Here is a 22,203-nt window from a genome sequence, read left to right on the forward strand (position 1 = left end):
GCAGCTGCAGTCCCATTTAGGTCCAGCTTTGTTCATAGTCACTCCTTGGCCATGCCCCCCTGGAGGGTGCTCCATCATTTACATTTGCCTCTCTGCTCTTTGGCAGAATGGACACCTCCAGCAGAGCTTGGAGACCGTACGGAAGGAATTCATCATATTCAACAGAGAGAAGTAAGTCCTCCACCAGCATCTGCTGTACAGAGCCCCCCACCCCTGACCAGATGACAGCAGGTCTCCCTGGGAGAATGGTGGTCCCTGGCCCCGCGGCAAAGCCAGCCATGGTGCAGGAAGGGAAGCGGCAGGTGGCCCCGTGCTGTGATCCTGCCTCCGCCATGCGAGCCAGGCACTAACTTCAGCTCCCTGGGCCTCAGGGTCTTCATGTGAAGTGGAGTAGCCATGGCAGGACCGGGCCAGCGCACCGGAATGCTGATGTAGCAGGGCAGGCTCACAGAGGGCTTGGTGCCCGAGGTCCGGATGGAAACCGCCCAGGGTCCACCCCTGCCAGACTGAGTGTGACCGTGTGGGATGGGATGGCTCACTTCACTGAGCCTCATTTTCAGCATTGGCAAAATGGAAATCCCTCACTTGCTGTGGGGTTGTTGCAAGATTAAATGAGGCTGGGGATACCATGCCACCCAAAGTCGGAGTCCTCATGAAAAGATTTGCTCTTTTTGCTATTATTTAAGGGGGTGAGATGGTGTGGGCTGGTCATGCAGGGACTCCGGCATCCCAGGCTGGCAGGCACTGGGACAACACTAGGTTAGGAGGGGCTCGGGCGGGGTGGGAGCTGGCCACATGACTGCCTGTGCAGGGATCGGTCAGCAAAGGAAGCAGGAGGCTCAGGCTGGGTCCCAGCAGGATGACTGTCAGTGGCTTATCCAAGTGGGGCTGATTAGCGAGAGCAGGATTCAGGCAGGGCTGGGCTCATGGGGTGGGCGCCGAAGGCAGGACCGAGAGCAGACTGTTCCGTATGATGGACACTGAATGGGTCCTTGGGCTCGCAGGACCTCTCAGATATGCTTGCGGCCCTCCAAGAGAGCCAGATGGGTAAGTCCCAGTGGGACCCCTGTGCCGTCACCGGGTCTGTGCTGCAGCAGAGGGAATGTCGGCCACGGGAAACACGGCAGCCCAGGCGGCAGTGTGCCGGGCTCAGCCTGGGTGTCAGGGAAGCTTCCCAAGGCACCGTGCCTGGCTGGGTCCTAAGGGGTGGGAAGGGGAAGGGCATGGAGGGCCAGGAGTGGTACACAGAGTACCAAAAGTACAGTACACAGAGAAGCAAAATGTAGATACAGCGGCCAGTGAAGAAGTTTGACTTTGGGGAGTATGCATGGGGGCGGGCGGTGGTGGAATGTGAGGGACCCTGCTCAGTGTTGTTTGTGTTCCAGCCAGTGGGCTGCTGGGCAGGGCAGGGCCCCACTCCCCATGAGGCACTGGGACAGGCCTATCATTTGTCCTGGGTGGTGACAGCCCTCTAACCGGGAGTGCCCAGGTCAGTCCCCCCACACACACACCAGGCCGGAGCAGCAGCCTCGCCCCTACAGGACAAGGTCTGTCTGGTGCCCATGTTCTGTCCTGCAGAACAGGAAAGGCCTCCATGACCGCAGTCCCTCAACCTGGGGAAGATGGCAACAGACATGGGGGTGATTTCAGAGCTCACAATCATTTCCCTGCTGTCCTGCCAGCTTTGAGGCTCACAGTCCCTCCCCAGTCTAGAAACCTGGCTGCAGGTACTTCTGCTCAAACCAGCTTGGGGACCTTGGACCATGGGCTCCAGGCAGCCATGTTCTAGACCCGTCCTCCCTTCAGCCTGGACAGAGGGGTCCTCAGAGAGCACCTGCTGGCAGACTCGAGCCTGTGGAACGCCTGAGCAGTGACAGACCCAAGCAGGCAGTGGTGGCGTGTCGCTCTGTGCCATGTGCCCGAAGACGCTTCATTTGGAATCCAAAGAATCCAAATTATTTCCTTCTAAATGAAAATGAGATCTTCCTCCTTATGTCGCTGAGGGCTCACCCCTGGCTCCATTTAGCAGGAACACTACCATACGGTGACTTCAACCAATAAGATGTTCTTTCTCACATGGAAAAGTGAACTGATCAGGGAAACATAGCAGGATTGCCCTGCCTTGGGGAGGCCTCCTTAGAGATTTGTGGTCATGGATTGGAAGTGAGACTGGCACAGATAACAGGCGTTGGCAAAAGAAAGAGAGGGGAGTCGTTTCCCAGACAGGGGGCACCCAAGACTGGCATGGGCAGAAGAGGCAGGAGACAGGAGAGATGGCAGCTGTGGGGGTGCGCTGTGGGCATGGGGTCGGACCTGTGGTTCTGGTCTTGCATCCCTCCCTGAACTGACCCCGCACACGCCCAGGGGCCCCAAATGCTGGTAGGCTAGCTCGCACCTTCCATATGCAAGGATCCCTGTGGTGGGCCTGGCTACATCCCACTAGGATGCTGTCTGAGCACCACGTTGACCTCTCCACATCCAGGTTCATTTCTGCTCCACAGTGGACGTGGCCAGTGAGCCACGTCACAGCCACCATAGCCCTCCCTGCTGCAGTTTCTCATCTGTACATGTCCTTGAGGGCTCCGTTCAAGAGGTGGTTTCCCCAAAGCCAAGAGTTTCCCTTTAAAACCAAGGAAAAAAGTGGGTACTTGTTTGTCCCCTGTGACATGGCAGCATCTGCCATGTCGGTATATGAGCCATGGGAACGTAATCTTCCTACCACATCCGCCGGTGACCGGTGGCCTGACTGGGGAGGGGATGCCAAGATGCTGAGCTGGACTCGCCTTCACGCTTGCTGGGGTCATGTGGCCCCAGGTGGCCTCCAGTGGCTGTCAGCTTTCCTTCTCCACAGACCAGGCCATCAGCTCGCGACAGACCGGGCCGGCTCCATGGGCTCTGTGGCAGGCTCCTGCTGTGTGGAGGGCCACCAAGGTAAATCAGAAGGCCGGGCCCTGGTCACAGGAGCACACATCACAAACCCCAGGGCGTTGTTGGTGGCGGAGCAGGGGGAGGAGTATTAGCATTTAGAGTTGCTGCACCTGTTATGGGTTGAGTTGTGCCCCCCGAAAAGAGATGTTGAAGCTCTAGCCTCCAGTCCCTTAGAACGTGACCTCATTTGGACATAGGGTTGTTGCAGACGTGATTAGTTAAGATGAGGTCCTATTGGAGGAGAGGGCCATCATCCCTCCTCCAATATGACTCCAAAGCCACAATGATATGGAGGCAGGAATGCCAGGGATGGCCAGCAGCCACCAGAAGCTGGGAGAGTGGCTTGGACCAGATTCTGCCTCAGCCTCCAGGAGGAACCAACCCAGCCACCACCTTGAGTTCAGACTTCTGGCCTCCAGAACCAAGAGACAATACAGTTCTGCTGTTGTAAGCCCCCCAGATGGTGGTGATAAGTTATAGCTGCTGAACGAAATGGATACCACGTACTCTGAGCCAGAAACTGGCTGGTAAGCGAGCAGACCTGGTGATCTGCATCTTAACCCGCTCTTGGGGTCATTTGGACACCCCATGGTTTGAGATCTTCTGCTGAGAAAAATCAAGCATGCCCAAATGGGGCCCCTTCCAGCGGGTTCTGAGCAGGTCACAGGAAACCCTATCTAAAACTGCAAACCTTCCAGCCTTCTGTCTCCCTTGCTGTGGGATAGGGACCTGCAGCTCTGACCCCTCGAGAGCTTAAGCATGCTCCCAAGGGCCTCACCCCTGCATGGTTACCTGGCCTCTGTAAGACCCTCAGCGAGAATGAGCTCTGCAGCAGAGAAAAGCGTCCCTTTCCCCTATGCAATAAGGAAGTCGTCCTCAGCGTGCAGTACCCGGGGAATGCCGACAGGCATCAGCCATCCCAGCTCCAGTAGGAGATTCTCATTCAGTCCATTACCAGGAAGCTGTCTTCTTGGACTGGACCCTGAGACACGGAAGCAGATCTAGTAGGACCGGTGCCCTCAGGAGGCTCACAGGTGGCAGGGGACATGCTGGGGTGCAGATGTACATGGACCACTATTAGGACGCGGAGGACGTGCCCTGGGTCTAACCTCTCTGGACCTCACGTTCTAAACAGAGAGCAAAATTAAAATGAGCACTGCCTAATTTTCTAGAAACAAAGCTTATTGCTGGTTTCTGGTCTCAACAGACAGAAGGCTACCAGGCCAGATAGAACGTCTATTTCCAGGGACCAGGCCAGGGACTTGAAACCTTGGCAGCTGAGGCTCCCATTAGCTTGAGAAATACACTGTGGGTCGTGTCCTCCTATTTTTGGCCAAAGAGATGAGTGCAGTTTTTCCAAAAGGTCTTTTCAATAGCCTGTGACAGAGTTTTCCAGAATCAGGAGGCCCTGGTGAGAGAGGAGTTTCAGGAGCTAGATTTTCTGTCCGTATCATCTCATAAAGAAACCAACAGACTTAAAATCACATTAAAGCAACATTTGGAGGCTCTGAGAATGTTATATTTAAAAATTAAATACTGCATTTGTCATACTTAATAATACTATTAATGATAATAAGCAACATCGGTATATGATTCTATGGTTTGAGATACCATTTCTTTAACCTGGATTTCTCAGTCTCAGTTCCATTTTCATTTGATGACGACTGACATCTGTGTTTTGATGTGGGGACTGTCCTGTGCATCGTACAATGTTTACCAGCATCTGTGACCTCTACCCATAGACACTGGTAGCCCCTCTGTCATTGCAACGACCCAAACTGACCCCAGACATTGCCCGATGTTCCCGTCACCCTGGTTAAGAGTCACTGCTTTGATCCTTCCTTTCCACACTTCCCGAGGTGCGTTATTACTAAGATTCCCAGCGTCTGCAGCTCTGAACTGGAATATAAAGGACTTGGGATCTAATCTCCCATCTCCTAGATTCTGGGCTCTTTCTGCTGCGTGTGCTTTCATCCAGCTGTTCAACACATGTTTACTCAGGGTCCAATACAGGGAGACACAGCTGGGAGAAAGCCCCCCTGTTCTTTTTCTTTTCTTTTCTATTCTTTTCTTTTTTTTAAGATATCACAAGTAGGTGGAGATGCAGGCGGGGGTAAGGGGGTGGGGAGGTGAGGGGAAGCAGTCTCCTTGCTGAGCAGAGAGCCTGACACAGGGCTTGATCCCAGGACCCTGAGGTCATGACCTGACCCGAAGGCAGAGGCTTTAACCCACTGAGCCACCCAGGCACCCCCAAACTCCCCTGTTCTCACAGGGATCATACTCAGGTAGCATGAGCTTCAGGACCTGAAGGGAGGGGGTACTTCTGCAAGTGGTGTCTTCAGGGCATCTCTTCAGGGCATCTCTCCAGGGCATCCAGGTGGGGCAGTGGCTCGCACGGAATGGATGGCCACGAGGGCACACTCTTATTGGGCACCTAGTCTATTCCATGCAGTATGTCCATCCATCCTATGAGCAGGTAATTTTATCCCTCCCCCACCCCGTTATCGGTAAAGAAGGACAGGTTGAGGGCATGTGGCTAAGAGGTGGCTGGGCTGGGATTCCATAGAGAGAATCAGGTTCCAGGGCCCAGGCACTAACTCAAAATGCAAAACGGTCCCTTGCCCCATACATTTGATGTTGAACAAGGGATTTCCACGAGCTGCATAGATATTGCCTGTCAGTGAACCCAGGCGTTACAGGTATAAGATGGTACGCATTCACATGACAGCAGTCTGTCCTCCTTACCCATCCTGAGACAGCACAGGAGCATCAAGCCACCACCAGGCTCAGCTGGGGACCAGGGTGGGATGCCTGGACTAAGGCATCAGAAGGATGAACAATCAAAACGTGTTGTGACCTCATCTGCCCAGGTTGCCTCCCCGGAGGACCCCAGCAGTGAGATAGGAACCCTCTGTTGTGGCCTGGAGCCACTGGGGGGAATGGAGGCCAAGAAGCATGAAAGTATGATTCATTTCAAGCTCGGAAAGTGGATGAACGGGGCAGGCCCTGGTCCTGCTGCCCTCAGTGCCTGAGCAGGGGCCCAGCCTCTCTGGCCTTGGGCTCAACATCATACCCTGGGCTGCCTTGGGTATCAGTGATCTTTGACTATACAAAGTTTGTGCCATTTGCAGAGTCCTTTAATGTCCCTCTTGTTTCTTCAGCAACCCATGGGGAAGGAAGAAAAGGGTTCTACCTGCGTCTTGCAGATTAATCTGCAAAGGAGGGACCTTCGCTGCTGGCACGTCCCCTGGCCCCATTGCTAGAAAGAGGTGAAGGTCAAGGACCCTGCCTTCTGAAACAAGGCCAGCATATTTAGGTTCTCTCCAGTCTTTGAGATTCTGATCATATGGTCCAAATGTCATGTATAGGTGAGGATAGACAGGAAAGGGAGCCAACAAACAATTGAGAGCAACTCTATTCTAAACTCTGGAGTAAGGGGAGCACCTTACAGCCATCTGCTCATTCCATTCTCATCACGGTTCTATTCATAGGATTTTTCCTCCCATTTCACAGTTAGGGAAACTGATAAAACCCTAGCTGGGACTATAGTGGCCTCTCTGAATCTCAGAAGGTCTCGAAGCTTTACTGCCCACTGTGGCGGAGGGGAAGAGCCCAGGTGACTATGTTAGGGAAGGCCAGGATTTCTGGGATCACTGCTCTGCAAGGAAGATTGTGCCTTTCCAAAGCCCAAGGAAATGGCCAGGCAAAATCAGCTCAGTGACCTGGAGCAGCAGGAGGAATTTCAGCCACAGATGAAGATGGCCTCACAGGTGCTTGGATTGCAGAATCCTGATAGTTCCATGAAAACTCGAGAGTTCCATGAAAACTCAAGAGTCAAGGCCCTCTGCCGGTTCCATCAAGGGGGACTGAAGCCTGGTTGAAAAGGGGCTCCTTCATACACTGTTGGTGGGAATGCAAGCTGGTGCAGCCACTTTGGAAAACAGTGTGGAGGCTCCTCAAGAAATTGAAAATAGAGCTACCCTATGACCTAGTAATTGCACTACTGGGCATTTACTCCAAAGATACAGATGTAATGAAAAGTAGGGCCATCTGTACCCCAATGTTTATAGCAGCAATGGCCACGATAGCCAAACTGTGGAAAGAGCTGAGATGCCCTTCAGCAGATGAATGGATAAAGAAGATGTGGTCCATATATACAAAGGAATATTACTCAGCCATCAGAAAGGATGAATACCCAGCTTTTGCATCAACATGGATGGGACTGGGGGAGATTATGCTCAGTGAACTAAGTCAAGCAGAGGAAGTCAATTATCATATGGCTTCACTTACTTGTGGAGCATAAGGAATAACATGGAGGACTTTAGGAGAAAGAAAGGAAAAGTGAATTGGAGGATATAGGAGGGGGAGATAAACCATGAGAGACTATGGACTCTGAGAAACAAACTGAGGGTTTTGGGGGGGATGTGTTAGCCTAGTGATGGGTATTAAGGAGGGGACATATTGCATGGAACACTGGGTATAAACAATGAATCTTGGAACACTGCATCAAAAACTGATGACATACTGTATGGTGACTAACATAACATAATAAAAAATAATAATAAAAAAAAGAAAAGGGGCTCCTGATCTTGACATGTTCCTCCCAACCAGTGGAAGACCTAGGAAAATATAGCATGGCAGGTTTCCAGTGGGTTAAGGGGTGACATGTGGTCCCTGACAAATAGCCCTGCATCCATAAGACCCTGTTTGTATTAGGAGTACAATGCTGTCACTGGTCTGCTCAGGCTTAGATTATTTAAAGTCCCGTCTTTTTTCCCCTTCAATCAGTTCTCTTTAGTAAGACAGAGGTACCTTATTTTGTATGGGAGTACTTAGAGGCCTTATTAAATCCTTTATGAAATAGGACTGTGTATGAATTTGAAAATTATAAGTAGGATCTAATGGTATGTTTTGAAGTAAATGTTGTTGTTTTAGTCCTGGTCTAATTTTCTCTCCGTTACATCTACAAATATCATTACCAGCCAGTTAAATGAAATAATACTATCACTTTGTATACATATTGCAAACCTGTTATATGCCGTGCATTTACGTTTTATCTAAAATTAATCCTCACCACAACCTTGATTTGTAAATGCGGACATCTAGAGAGAAGTAGTCATTTGCCTGAGGTCAGCAGTCCGTGTTTTATAGACCTGGGGACCCACATAGGTTTCCACTATACTATTCTGGCTCTCCCCTTTAACTTTTTATAAACGTTGAAGCCTTAATTAAAATACCCAAGTGAAGCAAAGGAAGAGCATTGCCTAGAATGTATGTAAAAAAATGGAGTATAAACAGTAAGATTGTTTGAAATAAGTGCTCAAGGGTAATTGGCAACTTCTCTTAGGATCCTTAATGTTGATTTCCTCCACTTAATCCAGCTCTGGCCCTCTCCCAGGCTTCTTATGAAAAAGTCTCAGATTCTCTGCCTGAAATGCCTACTTTGTGGGTTGCACTGTGTCCCTTAAAGGGATATGATGAACTCCTGGACTGCACACACCCCCATACTGTATTTGAATAGAGGTCTTTGCAGAAGTGATCAAGTTAAGATGATGTTGAACTGGATGAGAGTGGACCATAAATCCAACCACTAGGGTCTCAATAAGGAGAGGGACATTGAAGACAGAGGCAAAGACTGGAATGATGCAGCCACAGTCCAGGGTATGGCCGGGATTACTGACAACACCTGGAAGCTGGAAGAGACAAGGAAGGATTTTCCCCCAGAGCTCCACTGACACCTTGAATTGCAGACTTCTGGCTTCCAGAACTTCGAGAAAATAACATTTCACCCAGCGCTGGTACTTCATCAGGCACCCCTGAGAAACACACACACCTTCCAGGGACTGATTGAGTTTCCACGACTGGCAGCCATGAACCCTGGATTCCTCCCAAATTTTAACCAAAATTTTAAGTATACCTATTAGTCACAGAAAAGTTATTTGACAAATAGCGCAAAATAAATAAAAATTAGTGATTTCGAAAGGATGGACATTTGACACAAAAATAAATGATATTTTAATAAATTTAATAATTATCCACATATGTCTCATTGCATCACCTGAAAAGACTGTGGCCCCGGAAAGTCACAGAGACAGATACCAGCATAAATGGTGATTTCTCTGAACTGTCATGGCTGCAAGGGATGGAGAGAAAAAGCTAATGGCCTAGGTAAAACGGGATTCACTGGGGGGCTCCTGTGGCCACAGGGAGGGCTGGGGTGCACAGGGACTCCAAGGTCACTGGGACCCAGGCCAGGACTCACTCCTTCCTTCTCTTGGCAACTTCTGTTTCTCTGCACTTTGAAGTCCTTTTCTTTTACTGTAAACCAGTTCTTTCCACACAGTGGAAGACACAGTGCGGAGAGTGCCATAGTCTCCCAGCTCTATCACCAAACTCAAGAAAGGAGATGAAAGAGGACGCTGAGGGGAAGTCAAGAAGGGGAAGGTTTTCCAGATCTCAAATTCTAGTATCTCAGGGAATGGCTCTGATTGGCCCAGCTTGGGTCAGGTGATATCTCCTGAACCAATCTGATCTGGCCATCAGAGGAGGACTCTGACTGGTACTGCTTGGTTCAAGCTCTTGCCCTTACCCAATCAATAGAAAGGACCAGGGAGGTGAGGTCTATTAAAGGTGGCAGCTGCTGTCTGAACCCAGAACCACAAAGGCAAGACAATGGCAATGCTCTCCACTGAGGGGAATTGATAGTGTAGGGTTAATTGAGTCCAGGAGAGGAAAAAAAGGGGGGGTGTGACAGATATTGAAGGCTAGAGCAGATTAATAAAGAAAAAGCAGGTGGTCCCACTTGGCTTCCCATCTGACCTCCTCTTCTGGGCAGGTGAAACATGGTAACCATACATGGATGCGGGCAGGGAGGGTAAGGGGACAGACAGGGCTAGCTATCTGCCCAATGTGGACCCTGAACTCAGGCCCCTAACTGTCAAAGAGTTCATTCTTGTCTGGAGACACAGGGTTTCCCTACGGGAACTCTGCAGCCCTAAACTGCACTGATGCCATTATTTACCAACAGACCAGTGTCTTGACCTCCAGATCCTACACCCAGATCAATTCCCCAATCTCAGGGGCTTACAACAACAAAGGTTTGTTTCTTACTCATGCTGTATGTCTATGGCAGGTCATGAAGTGGATGGGGGTTTGCTGCTCCCACATCACCATCATCCTCCTCACTCCAGAACCCAACCTGAAACAGCATTTCTGGAGCATCACAGTGATGGAGGAAAGACACTTTGAGAGGGTCTAGCATCAGCCCTGCTCCAGCCTGTTGGTAGCATTTCTACTCACCCTCCTTGACCAAAACTGGGAACACAGCCTGCCTAGCCCCAGGAGCCTGGAAGTGAGCTCCTGCCGGGTGCTGGGAAAATGGCAGATCTGACTGGTAAACACCATTAATGACTGCCCATCCACAAGGCTGCCCATGCATGCCTTTCTTGTGCACCCAAATCATTGAGGACCCAGCAAGTCTCCCCTGGAACTCAGCTCAGATACAGATCAGCCTCACCTCTAAATCTAGAGAGAAATCTGCTCATGTAGGCATGCAGGAAGAGACATGTGGCTGGGATGGCAGAAAGAGCTAAGTCCTCCTTTCAAGCCTGGGCTTGGGTCTGAAAAGCTGTGTGACCCACCACCAGTTGCTCATCTTTTTGATATCCCTTCTCATCCTCATTAGGGGCATTGTTAATTGTTCTCCAGAAGGTGGACATAGGCATTCAGCAAGGAGCTGTTGGAGAACACACTCAATACCTCTTAGTCCCCATCACTCAGAAACCCGAGACTTCATTCCCTTCCATTTTCCTCCAGCGAGATCTGTTTGCAAAGTGGGGGAGAGAAGGAGAGGATAGTAAGATAATCCGCTACATTTTGCTATATCACACCCGTGGTGTAGCGGGCTCCATCTGAAGACTCCCTCAAATACGTTTGCTTTAGGCAACAGCAGATAAAACAGACAGAATTCTAATGCTTCTGGCCAAAGGATGTTATTGAATTTGTGAGATAAGAGTTGCATACAAGTTGATCTTCCCAGTAAGTGATGAGGTTTGAAAGTAGAACAGCCAGTTATACTGAGTCTTTACTTAAGGAAGAGTCTTTCCAGTCTTGTGTTTCATGGGTCAGAATCCCAGAGGAAATACTCCCAAGGAGATGTTAGTTGAAAAGGCCCTCTGCATGTCCCACTGCTCACACACAGGCTACTGCAGTGGACTGGGGCTTCAAGGAAGCCAGGAAGAGAGGGGGAGAAGGATACCATTGGGGGACAGGGCTACCTCAGCTAGAATAGTGACCTTCCAGTGTCCCCAGCTGCTCAAGGAGACTGTGCAGGGAGGGCCTGGGGAATAGATGCCCCAACTTGATTCCCCTTGCTCCTCTTGATCTCTGCAGGGATCCCCATTGACTAAGCGAGCTGAAGCCAAGGGCTTGAGAGCTCTGCCCCCCTTCCCCACCAAGTCAGATTACCAGGCACCGAGCAGGGCTGAGTGAAGGTAAGGAACAATGGGAGATGGTCAGCCCAGGGGGCTTCAAAGAACTGAAGAGAGAATTAGTCTAGAAAACACAATAAAGGCCAAAGGGGAGCAGCTGTCACAAGTATATTTCTGTTTCATTTCTAAGTAGAAGAGTTCCTGCTCTTCTGAGCTATCTGCCATGCAGAGGGCTGTCTTAGGGGGGTGGGCAGCAATGTTCTGCTAAGAGTGGTCTCCTCTAGGGATGCTAGAGAAGGGATTCTTGCAGCGTACACACAAGTGACTTCAGTAGACACCTCCCAACCCTAACCGGATAACCTTTGCTCAGTTTGGCATGTGTGCTTCCAGAACTTTCCTGTACTTCAACTCTGGTTTTCATGAACCACAGAGAAGCAGTATACATAATAGCTAAGAGCACAGACTCTGGAGTCAGACTGGCTGGTTTTCAATACTGATCCTTGCTAGCTAGCTTTGTGACCTTGGACCTCACGCTAGCACCTCAGTCTCCTGATCTGCAAAATGGGATGCAAATACTTCCTAGGGTGGTTGTTAGAACAAGTGAGTTAACACATGTTAAGTACCTAAAAGCCTCTGCCACATAAGCAGCCCTACACAAGTGTTTGTTCATATAATTCATTATATACAAAATTATCAAACCATATCCATTAATTGCTGTGTCAAACATTGTTTTGCCTTAATTTTTTTAATACACACACACACACACACACACAGTAACAACCTATCCCAACTCCCTCAGCTACAAGAGAAAAGGCTCCATGCATGTTAACTCGTGTGAATTGTTGCCCACAAGGGCCATGACTCTCTAGTTTTGCAAATGGCAATCCAATTTTTGTCCAGCTAGGACACCCTGTTGCTTCATCTAATTACACCTGGCCTTTTCTCCCCCTTGGGGTGTTGACACAGAGCCTGCCAACCTGGAAAACACCCTGCTTAATAAAGGATGGGCATTTATTCCTTATTGGCCCACCCATCCTTCTGGCATCTGCAGTTTGTGTACCTGCTGCAGGCTGGTTGCTGGCCTGGGTGCTGAAAACATAACAGACGCCATGCTGTGGCCCCCTTCCAGTGGATGAGAGACACACTGTGGATGAGAGATGCAGTGGATTGAGAGACCTGGTTCCAGTCTCCAGTTCCATGCCCTGGTCTTCCCTGGCTTAAGGCCCCCTCTGCATCCCGCCACAAATGCTGGGGAGTGGATTCTCTTGTACTAAGCCTGTTGTCCTAGTTCACCCACTTCTGGGTCCTGACCCTCAGCCATCCCGTGTATATCCCATTTCAGCACCCTCCGCTCCTCCAGTTCTTCTGCTCTGACCCCATCCCCAACAAGGATGTGGCCTGAAGAGCCATTTCTGGGGACCTCCTTGCTGGGAGTCACTCATCAGAACTACTGCAGGTAGTTAAGTTTTACTTACTGATCCTCAGTTTCCCCATCTACAAAAGGAATACTCCACACTGGTCATCATCATAAAAATAGCTGCTCTTTTCCTGGGTGGCTCTGTCAGTTAAGCAACTGCCTCTGGCTCAGGTCATGGTCCCAGGGTCCTGGGATCAAGCCCGGGGTGAGGCACTCTGCTCAGCAGGGAATCTGCTTCTCACTCTGTTTGACGCCCCCCCACCCCACCTCATGTGTTATCTCTCAAATAAATATATGAATCTTTTAAAAAAAATAGCTGCCCTTTATAAAGTACCTGCTATGGAACAGACAGTCGGATAGCACACAGTGGTTCATCTTCTCCCATCCGTGTGTTACAGGTGAGGAGAGAGAGGCTTGAAGAAGTCGCGAGTGCCCAGCCATTCGGCCAGTGATGGTGAGGCTGGGCCTTTGACCTAACTCCCAGCCCTGCACTCTCCCACTGCACCACTTTGCCCCTCCATTCATGTTTCTACACCACCAGGAAATACATGGGGAGAGCCAGTGGAACACTAAGGATAGGTGTGAAAGCACTTTATACTGACTGCATTCATGAAAACCAGGCCCTCACATCAGAAGTCAGACCTCACCTATAGAAAGTCCATAGCAGGTGGATGTTGGTATTAAGCAGACTCACTCCATGCTGTGTGTGGGAAGTAGCTTGATTTGAAATGACTTTGATTGCTAATCATTTTATTTTACTCTTCTTAAATGCTATGCCTTTGAAAAAATGCCTCCAGCCAGATTTATTACAAATTTTAATGTGTGTCTTAATAATAATGTGTGTCTTAATAATGTGTTCGCTATCTCAGAATGCTTCCTTCTGGCGTCTGATGGTAGAGTTCGGGAGGTTGATGGAACTCATGTCTGTCACTTGGAATCCTGGCCACAAAGCTGACAATTAATTTGATAAGTTGCCTGAGAAAATTAAATGTTCCTGCCATTGCAGAGATAACCAGCCAATTTGCATCAGCAGACTAGTAGGATATGCAAAATCCTTTTCCATTTCTTCCAGAGTTACAGATAACTGAGCTGTGGGCTTGTCACAGAAGTGAGTTCTCAGAGCCACAATCATAATGGTTTCATATCTCTGTCTTGGTTCACAGATTCCTATTTGAAAAACATGAGACTTTCTAATTCCTTCAGAGCGTGAAAAAATCATTCCATGCTCTCTTCCCTCCAGGTCAGGATTGAATGGCACAGGAGTCAGTGGAAAGAGCAGGGAACTGGGGGAACGATAGCTCTGGGTTTGAATCCAGCCTCCCAAAGTCATATAGCTAGTAAGTGGTAGACCCAGGGACAGAAAGAGCCTGGCTCTAAGCCTGGGCCCTTAGTGCTATGCCATGCCACTCCCTTCCAGCAGAAGTTTTGTCACAGTGAATGTTCACTGTTTGCTCTGTGTCCTGCTCCACAGTCCCTTCCACTGTGAGCCACAGGCAGTGCTGGTGGAAGGGGAGGGTACTGAATGGGTGGGTGAGTGGGTGGAAGGTGGAAAGACATTGATAAGCTGGGAGGGTGGTAGATGGATGGATGGATGGATGGATGGATGGATGGATGGATGGATAGTGGGTAGAAGGGAAGCTAATGAATAGATGATAGTTGAGGGGTGTATGGGTGGATGGGAAATGGAGCTGAGTGAGGAGATCAACAGATTGGTGTATAGTGAATAGATGAAGTGGACAAATGGATGGATAGGTGACTGGGTAGATAAGGAGATAAATGAAGAATAGGTAAGAGGATGGATGGCTGGACTGATGTGTGGATGATGAAAGGATGAGGTAGATGGATGGGTGTGTACATGAAAGGTGGGTGGGAGTAAATAGGTAAGTGAATGAGGAGTGGATAGATGGACTGGGAGTAGGACATAAGGGTGAACATATAGAAGTGGGTGTATGGATGAATGGATGGATGGGGTAGATGAATGGGCACACAGGTAAGTAGGTGGATGAACATATGGATAGGTGGGTGGAGAATGGATGGTAAATGGCTGGTAGGTGAGTGGGGGCACAGATATAGAGGGAAGTAGGAAGAATGCTGGCTTTGATGCCTCCCAGAACTGGGTTAGAATTTCAGCAACATAGGCTATAGGTGGATGGATGGAAGTTTAGAGAAAGTTCCTTCTTTCTTCATTCAGCAACCTTGGTTCACACTGAATCTGATGATAGATTGCCAGGAGATGACCCATACCTCATTTAGTTGATGCTCTAGGGTGTAGTACTCATAGTCACATAAAATATGTATGGGACTTTGAAACTGCTAGTTCTACCAAAGTGTCTAAACCATCAGTTCAAGAAAGGATGCTGGTCCATGCTGCCATATTCTGCTCTACTCTCTGTGCCTTACCTCACTCATGTCCCTTCATTTCAAATCCCTGTCCCACCCTCATGCTACCCCCATTCCATACCAATCCTTAAATTCCAGCTTAAATGCTGCCTCCTTTTCACTACATCTGTATCTTTGGGGTAAATACTCAGTAGTGCAATTGCAGGATCATAGGGAAGCTCTATTTTTAATTTCTCGAGGAATCTCCACACTGTTCTCCAAAGTGGCTGCACCAACTTGCATTCCCACCGACAGTGTAAGAGGGTTCCCCTTTCTCCACATCCCCTCCAGCACATGTTGTTTCCTGTCTTGCTAATTTTGGCCATTCTAACTGGTGTAAGGTGGTATCTCAATGTGGTTTTAATTTAAATCTCCCTGATGGCTAGTGATGATGAACATCTTTTCATGTGTCTGATAGCCATTTGTATGTCTTCATTGGAGAAGTGTCTGTTCATATCATCTGCCCATTTTTTGATATGATTATCTGTTTTGTGTGTGTTGAGTTTGAGGAGTTCTTTATAGATCCTGGATATCAACCTTTTGTCTGTACTGTCATTTGCAAATATCTTCTCCCATTCCGTGGGTTGCCTCTTTGTTTTCTTGACTGTTTCCTTTGCTGTGCAGAAGCTTTTGATTTTGATGAAGTCCCAAAAGTTCATTTTTCCTTTTGTTTCCTTTGCCTTTGGAGACATATCTTGAAAGAAGTTGCTGTGGCTGATATCGAAGAGTTTATTGCCTATGTTCTCCTCTAGGATTCTGATGGATTCCTGTCTCACGCTGAGGTCTTTTATCCATTTTGAGTTTATCTTTGTGTACAGTGTAAGAGAATGGTCAAGTTTCATTCTTCTACATATAGCTGTCCAATTTTCCCAGCACCATTTATTGAAGAGACTGTCTTTTTTCCACTGTATATTTTTTCCTGTTTTGTCGAAGATTATTTGACCGTAGAGTTGAGGGTCCATATCTGGGCTCTCTACTCTGTTCCACTGGTCTATATGTCTGTTTTTATGCCAGTACCATGCTGTCTTGGTGATCACAGCTTTGTAGTAAAGCTTGAGATCAGGTAACGTGATGCCCCCAGTTTTATTTTTGTTTTTCAACATTTCCTTAACGATTCGGGGTCTCTTCTGGTTCCATACAAATTTTTGGATTATTTGCTCCAGCTCTTTGAAAAATACCGGTGGAATTTTGATCAGAATGGCATTAAAAGTATAGATTGCTCTATGCAGTATAGACATTTTAACAACGTTTATTCTTGCAATCCAAGAGCATGGAATGTTTTTCCATCTTTTAGTGTCTTCTTCAATTTCTTTCATGAGTGTTCTGTAGTTCCTCGAGTACAGATCATTTACCTCTTTGGTTAGGTTTATTCCCAGGTATCTTATGGTTCTTGGTGCTATAGTAAATGGAATCAATTCTCTAATTTCCCTTTCTGTATTTTCATTGTTAGTGTATAAGAAAGCCACTGATTTCTGTACATTGACTTTGTATCCTGCCACATTACTGAATTGCTGTATGAGTTCTGGTAGTTTGGGGGTGGAGTCTTTTGGGTTTTCCATATAAAGCATCATGTCATCTGCAAAGAGAGAGAGTTTGACTTCTTCCTTGCCAATTTGGATACCTTTTATTTCTCTTTGTTGTCTGATTGCTGTTGCTAGGACTTCTAATGCTATGTTGAACAAGAGTGGTGAGAGTGGGCATCCTTGTCGTGTTCCTGATCTCAAGGGGAAGGCTGTGAGGTTTTTCCCATTGAGGATGATATTTGCTGTGGGTCTTTCATAGATAGATTTTATGAAGTTCAGGAATGTTCCCTCTATCCCTATACTTTGAAGCGTTTTAATCAGGAATGGATGCTGGATTTTGTCAAATGCTTTTTCTGCATCAATTGAGAGGACCATGTGGTTCTTCTCTCTTCTCATATTAATTTGTTCTATCACATTGATTGATTTGTGAATGTTGAACCATCCTTGTAGCCCAGGAATGAATCCCACCTGGTCATGGTGGATAATCTTTTTAATGTGCTGTTGGATCCTGTTTGCTAGGATCTGTGGAAAGAACCAAGATGCCCTTCAACAGATGAATGGATAAGGAAGATGTGGTCCATATACACTATGGAGTATTATGCCTCCATCAGAAAGGATGAATACCCAACTTTTGTAGCAACATGGACGGGACTGGAAGAGATTATGCTGAGTGAAATAAGTCAAGCAGAGAGAGTCAATTATCATATGGTTTCACTTATTTGTGGAGCATAACAAATAACATGGAGGACAAGGGGAGTTAGAGAGGAGAAGGGAGTTGGGGGAAATTGGAAGGGAAGGTGAACCATGAGAGACTATGGACTCTGAAATTCAATCTGAGAGGTTTGAAGCGGTGGGGCGTGGGAGGTGGGGGGAACCAGGTGGTGGGTATTAGAGAGGGCACGGATTGCACAGAGCATTGGGTGTGGTGCAAAAACAAGGAATACGGTTATGCTGAAAAAAAAAAATAAAATAAATGCTGCCTCCTGCAGGAAGCCTTTCCTGACCTACTCAAGACTTCCAAATCCATCTCTTCCTCATCTGCTGCACTCTTTATTATGCAACTTTGGAAGCTATATTTTGTGTCAGTAGTAGAGACAGTAATGCCATCTGTGCTATGTTTGAGCATTTCAAAGGAAATCCTAATGGGATTCACCTTTACCTTGTGATACACCCAGAGAATTATATGGCATTACAAATGTGAACCAAACAGGATGTCCTACTTTGGAAGTACAGGTGTTTTCCATTTAGTTTCTTAACCATTTAAGTCTTCCCTAGTTATGATCTGATTTTCTTTCCGGAGGTGCCTGGAAGAGTCTCCCAGGGTAGAGGGGAGGACAGAGAAGAGATAAGGGAGAAAGTTTCCCAAGCAGGTCCCAGCCCTGCCCAGGAAGTCCGATCACCCCCACCCCTCGCACTAGACTCTCCCTGCCTCCCCTGCTTTGTACTCTGGATCCCAGCTTGCCCTCTGGGAGCTGACCCCTCCTCCACTAAGATGATGAATGTTAACCCTAACCTCCTTTCCCAGGTGTATTAACCTGGACAACCACAAGCTTTGGGGCCAGAGGGACTGCACACCTGGTCCTTGCCCCTGCAGGTGGACAAAGGGTAGGAGGCAGTGGCCACCAAGTTGATGGTCTTCAAAATATTGTGTTGCTGCTGCTACTTCGCCATAACCCAAAGGACTCACTCATATCCTGACACTGCTGCAAACACTACACATACACGCACATTCATGCACACAGGTCCTGTGACCCGTCAAGGCCATGGACTGTTGTAGTCACTGGGGGGCATCTGCACTGTCCTGTGTCAGGCATTAGGTCTGCACTCTGTTTGACAGAACCTCCTAACATGAAAAGTAAATTCAGACTGAAACGTGCATCTTTCAGAACAAGGAGAATGGTGGCAATTTTAGTATTTCCAGCCCTGTAGTAGATAATTTACACACATTCTCTCTGATCCCCTTAGCTTCCTCCAAGTGAATGGTAGAATCCCAGGTTTAGATAGGGAAGCCAAGGTCTGGAATTCAGCAGCTTGACCAACGGTGCCTGAGAAGCAAGTACAGAGAGCTATGTTCTTCCTCCCTAAATGTCTCCATTTTATTTTTTGCCTGCACCATACACGCAGTGACAGCTGTGGGATACTGCGTGAACCTGAACTTGCAGGTCACAAGGAGAAGGAGGTTGACATCTTAGATCATGTGGAAGGTGACCAGGAGGCCAGGTATGAAGAAATGCAATCTTTAAAATCATGCTCCCTTAACAGTCTGTCATGGGCCATTTTGTAAGGCTGGACGCTCATCCGTTTGGATATTTATTTGGCAGGTAGTTTGATTGGTGTCTATTGTCCCATTTAGACAGTAAGCTCCATGAGGAAAGAGAAGATGACTACCTTGCTGGCCAGGATTTCCCCTGCTCCCTGGCAGGATGGCTGGTACATCAGTGGACGTTCAATACATACACATGAATGAATGCTGTGTGGGACTCATCACCTACACTGACACTGTGAGCTTAGGCAAATTACACGCGTGATCTATAGACTTCCCAGGGAGTCATAAGACAGGAATTGTTATCTCCATTTTACAGATGGGGAAGCAGAGGCTCTGTATTTAACACAGGAGTGCACCTGACCCAGGCTTGGACCCTAGGCCTGCATGGCTCTAGGGCACCACACTCTAGCCTGGGGAAGGTACGGACCGAGGGCTTCCCAGTTGCCCTGTTTGCACAAATGCATCTCCTGGCCATCCCACTGCCCTCTACTCCACGTCACCATCTCAAGTCTGTGCTGTGTTTGTTTGCAGGCTGAGGAGGCAGCACGGACAGAGCAGCCAGCTCGTGGACACAGAAGGTCGGGCTGGGAGCCAGACCCAGGGCAAGCTCCAGGACGGACGCAACAACAACATTCTGGCCCACGCCTGCTCCCGTGGCTGCAGCAGCTAAGCCACCACCTGCGGCCGCCTGACGGGACTGCACACATCTCTGTCCTGCCCACTGGAAGCCCCTCTCTGTGCCACGATGGCCCCTGTCTCACCCCTGATGACATCAGATGCAGAGAGACAGCCTTGAACTTGAGCTGAGAAGCCCAGGTTCCTGTCCCAGGTGCCTGACTGATTCTCTGAGTGACTTTGGACAACCTTGCCCTTCCTGTGCCTGTTTTCTGCATCTGCCAAAGGGGTTAAAACAGCTCTTTGTCCCAACTAAAACTACAAGGTTATTGGGAGAAACCAAATGGTTAGCAGACATGGAAAACCTGTGACGTTTCTGAAATTGTTTACAGAGGCAAAATACAACCTTGATATCTGAAGTGCACTCCTGTCTGTAAAGCAATTAGACCATCCCAACTTTACAGTTCGGACCATCATGGCTCGTCACACAGTACTTTTGAAAATGCAACCCAGTGTCAAAATAAATATCTCTGTTCCTGCCCATCCAATGGGAACACCATTTCCAAATCCTGGAGCAAAACCTGACATGTATTCACTTGCTTCTCTGCCAGGCCAGTCTTTCTGACCCTGGAAGAGGGCATGACCTGCACACCAGCCTGGTCCCCTGGGTCTCGATGCTGCAGGTACACGTCTGCCCTTATTCACAGAAGACTGCCTCCCACCTATAATTTCAGCAGCTCCCCACCCCACCCCACACCCTGCACCGGGATGCCCTTCGGAAGGTGAAGTCACTGACCATCAGTTGCTCCTATCAAGTGCCATCAGATTTTCTCCCCATACTGAGTCCTACAACCAAATTTTGAGTCCCCATTCCCCTTCTAGGTGTTTTTCCTGCAAAGGGTGTGAAGTGGTCTCCTCAGCATTGTCTTAAAGAGGGTCCCCAAATGCCATTGATGAGGTGGTCCTGTGTTGACAGACAGAGAAGTATGGGTGACTAGAAAGTTCACTCTAGAAGGACAGTAGACTCACACAAGGAACAGATTGCCGAAGGACCTGTGGGGGAGCACTCGGCCTCTGAATGGGGAGAAGCTGTAGCGCCAGGGACAGAGCTCAGATGTAGTCAGGCTCCTCCAGAATCCAGCCCTGCTGTTTACTAACCAGAAGACCTTAGGCAAAACTGCACAATCACTTATGTGTCATTTCCTTGTTTTCAAGCGGTGATGATAAAACCAGCCTTGCAGGGTTGTTGTAGGGCTCAATGGCATCAGGCACATGGCGCACCCAGCATGCACCGCTCACTGAATGGTAACCACATTTTTTGGGCATCACTGTCATCATCTGGAGAAACTTTGCTATGTCACTCATTTGGCAGGTCACTTTCTATAGAAATAAGCTTGGTCTTTAGAACCCCTTGAACTTTTCTTCTGGAGTTTTTGAACTCTGTCTATCCCTGTTCAAAGTTCAGGTGTGTTTTTATTTTTTCTTAACCACTTCCGGTTTTTACTTTTTACATCATGAATCAATGCTCGGGGCTGTCGACGTCGTCTCTTGGATATATTAAGAGATGTTTTAATGGATGGTGTGGTTTTATATTTTTATTTTAAAAACAAGAAATGATCATTATTTTCCTCCTTCGAACCAAGCCTATTTCTCGATTATGTTGCCCACGTAAGTCTACTTGTCTTGCACACTTGTCACTCTCTGTCCCCCATCGGCACTGTCCTGTTCCCTCCAGGAAACCACAGGGCTGCTCCTATCTTCACTGTGACCCGGGCAGCATGTCGGATTTCTTGCCGGGCTGAATTCATGAAGTAGGGGTAAGAGCTGCAAGCAGCCTGAGAGATGCTGGATTTCCTGGCTGTGGTTAAGTCAGTGTTGTTTCTTGTTCAGAATAAACTATTTCTTGGACATTCCTTCTTATAACTTTGTTCTTATTTGGGGTTGGGTGGGATGGGCAGTGTGCCTCTGAGTCAAAAGGCTCAAGTGGAATTAGAAACATAATGATTGGAGGGGAAGGATCCCAAGTTGGTGATGTGTTTATTTTCATGGGAAGGATCCCAAGTTGGTGATGTGTTTATTTTCCTCACAGAATACAACCAAACTTGGCAATTCAAGGCTTCATCCAACTTGATCACAATTTATATTATTATTATTCATCATAATGATTATTTTACACTAGAAATCTGTGATCTATTCATTAGGGGAAAAACGAGAATTTTTCACCTAGAGGAAAACATTCTTAAAATGTCGAATTCCAGCTCAGACGTTTATACGACACACGTGTGGGTGTAACCAGCATTTGCTTTATAACAGACTTCTCCATTTCCTGCCTCCCTGCCTTTGCCCACCCTGTCATCCCTACCTGGGATGCCTTTCAACTCCCATCTTTGCACATCAAAATACATATCTCTTAAGGGTCAGTTCCACCTCTTCCATGATGCCTTCTGGTCTCCTGGCAGCACAAAACCAAGCCAGACATAATCTCGTCCACATCCTTGCTCATGCAGTTTCTATCACTTTCTCTTGGCTCTGGTGGCTGTTAACTGCACAGTGGGGCTACTTTTGCCCATGGATCATCCTCCATGCCTTCAAGCCCTTAAGAGATGCCAGGTCCTCTTCAGGGCTATGTCTGTACCCACCCTCCAT

General features: G+C 48.0%; 1 protein-coding gene across 2 annotated transcripts in view; it reads left to right on the forward strand.

The window, feature by feature from the left end:
* LOC111149215 (serine/threonine kinase 32B) overlaps positions 1-21,468 on the forward strand; it is a 404,797-nt gene extending 383,329 nt beyond the window's left edge. The window contains exons 11-12 of one of the 2 annotated variants that reach the window (XM_022506161.1): positions 107-171; positions 19,474-21,468. In XM_022506161.1, the coding sequence (XP_022361869.1) occupies positions 107-171; positions 19,474-19,612 (204 nt within the window). In that variant the 3' untranslated portion in view covers positions 19,613-21,468. The remainder of the gene's footprint in view (positions 1-106; positions 172-19,473) is intronic. The other variant, XM_022506162.1, reaches the window with a different exon arrangement.
* Positions 21,469-22,203: the final 735 nt, after the last annotated feature.

Source organism: Enhydra lutris, unplaced genomic scaffold (assembly GCF_002288905.1).
Source record: "Enhydra lutris kenyoni isolate GAN:26980312 unplaced genomic scaffold, ASM228890v2 scaffoldscaffold21, whole genome shotgun sequence".
Classification (NCBI taxonomy): Eukaryota; Metazoa; Chordata; class Mammalia; order Carnivora; family Mustelidae; genus Enhydra; species Enhydra lutris.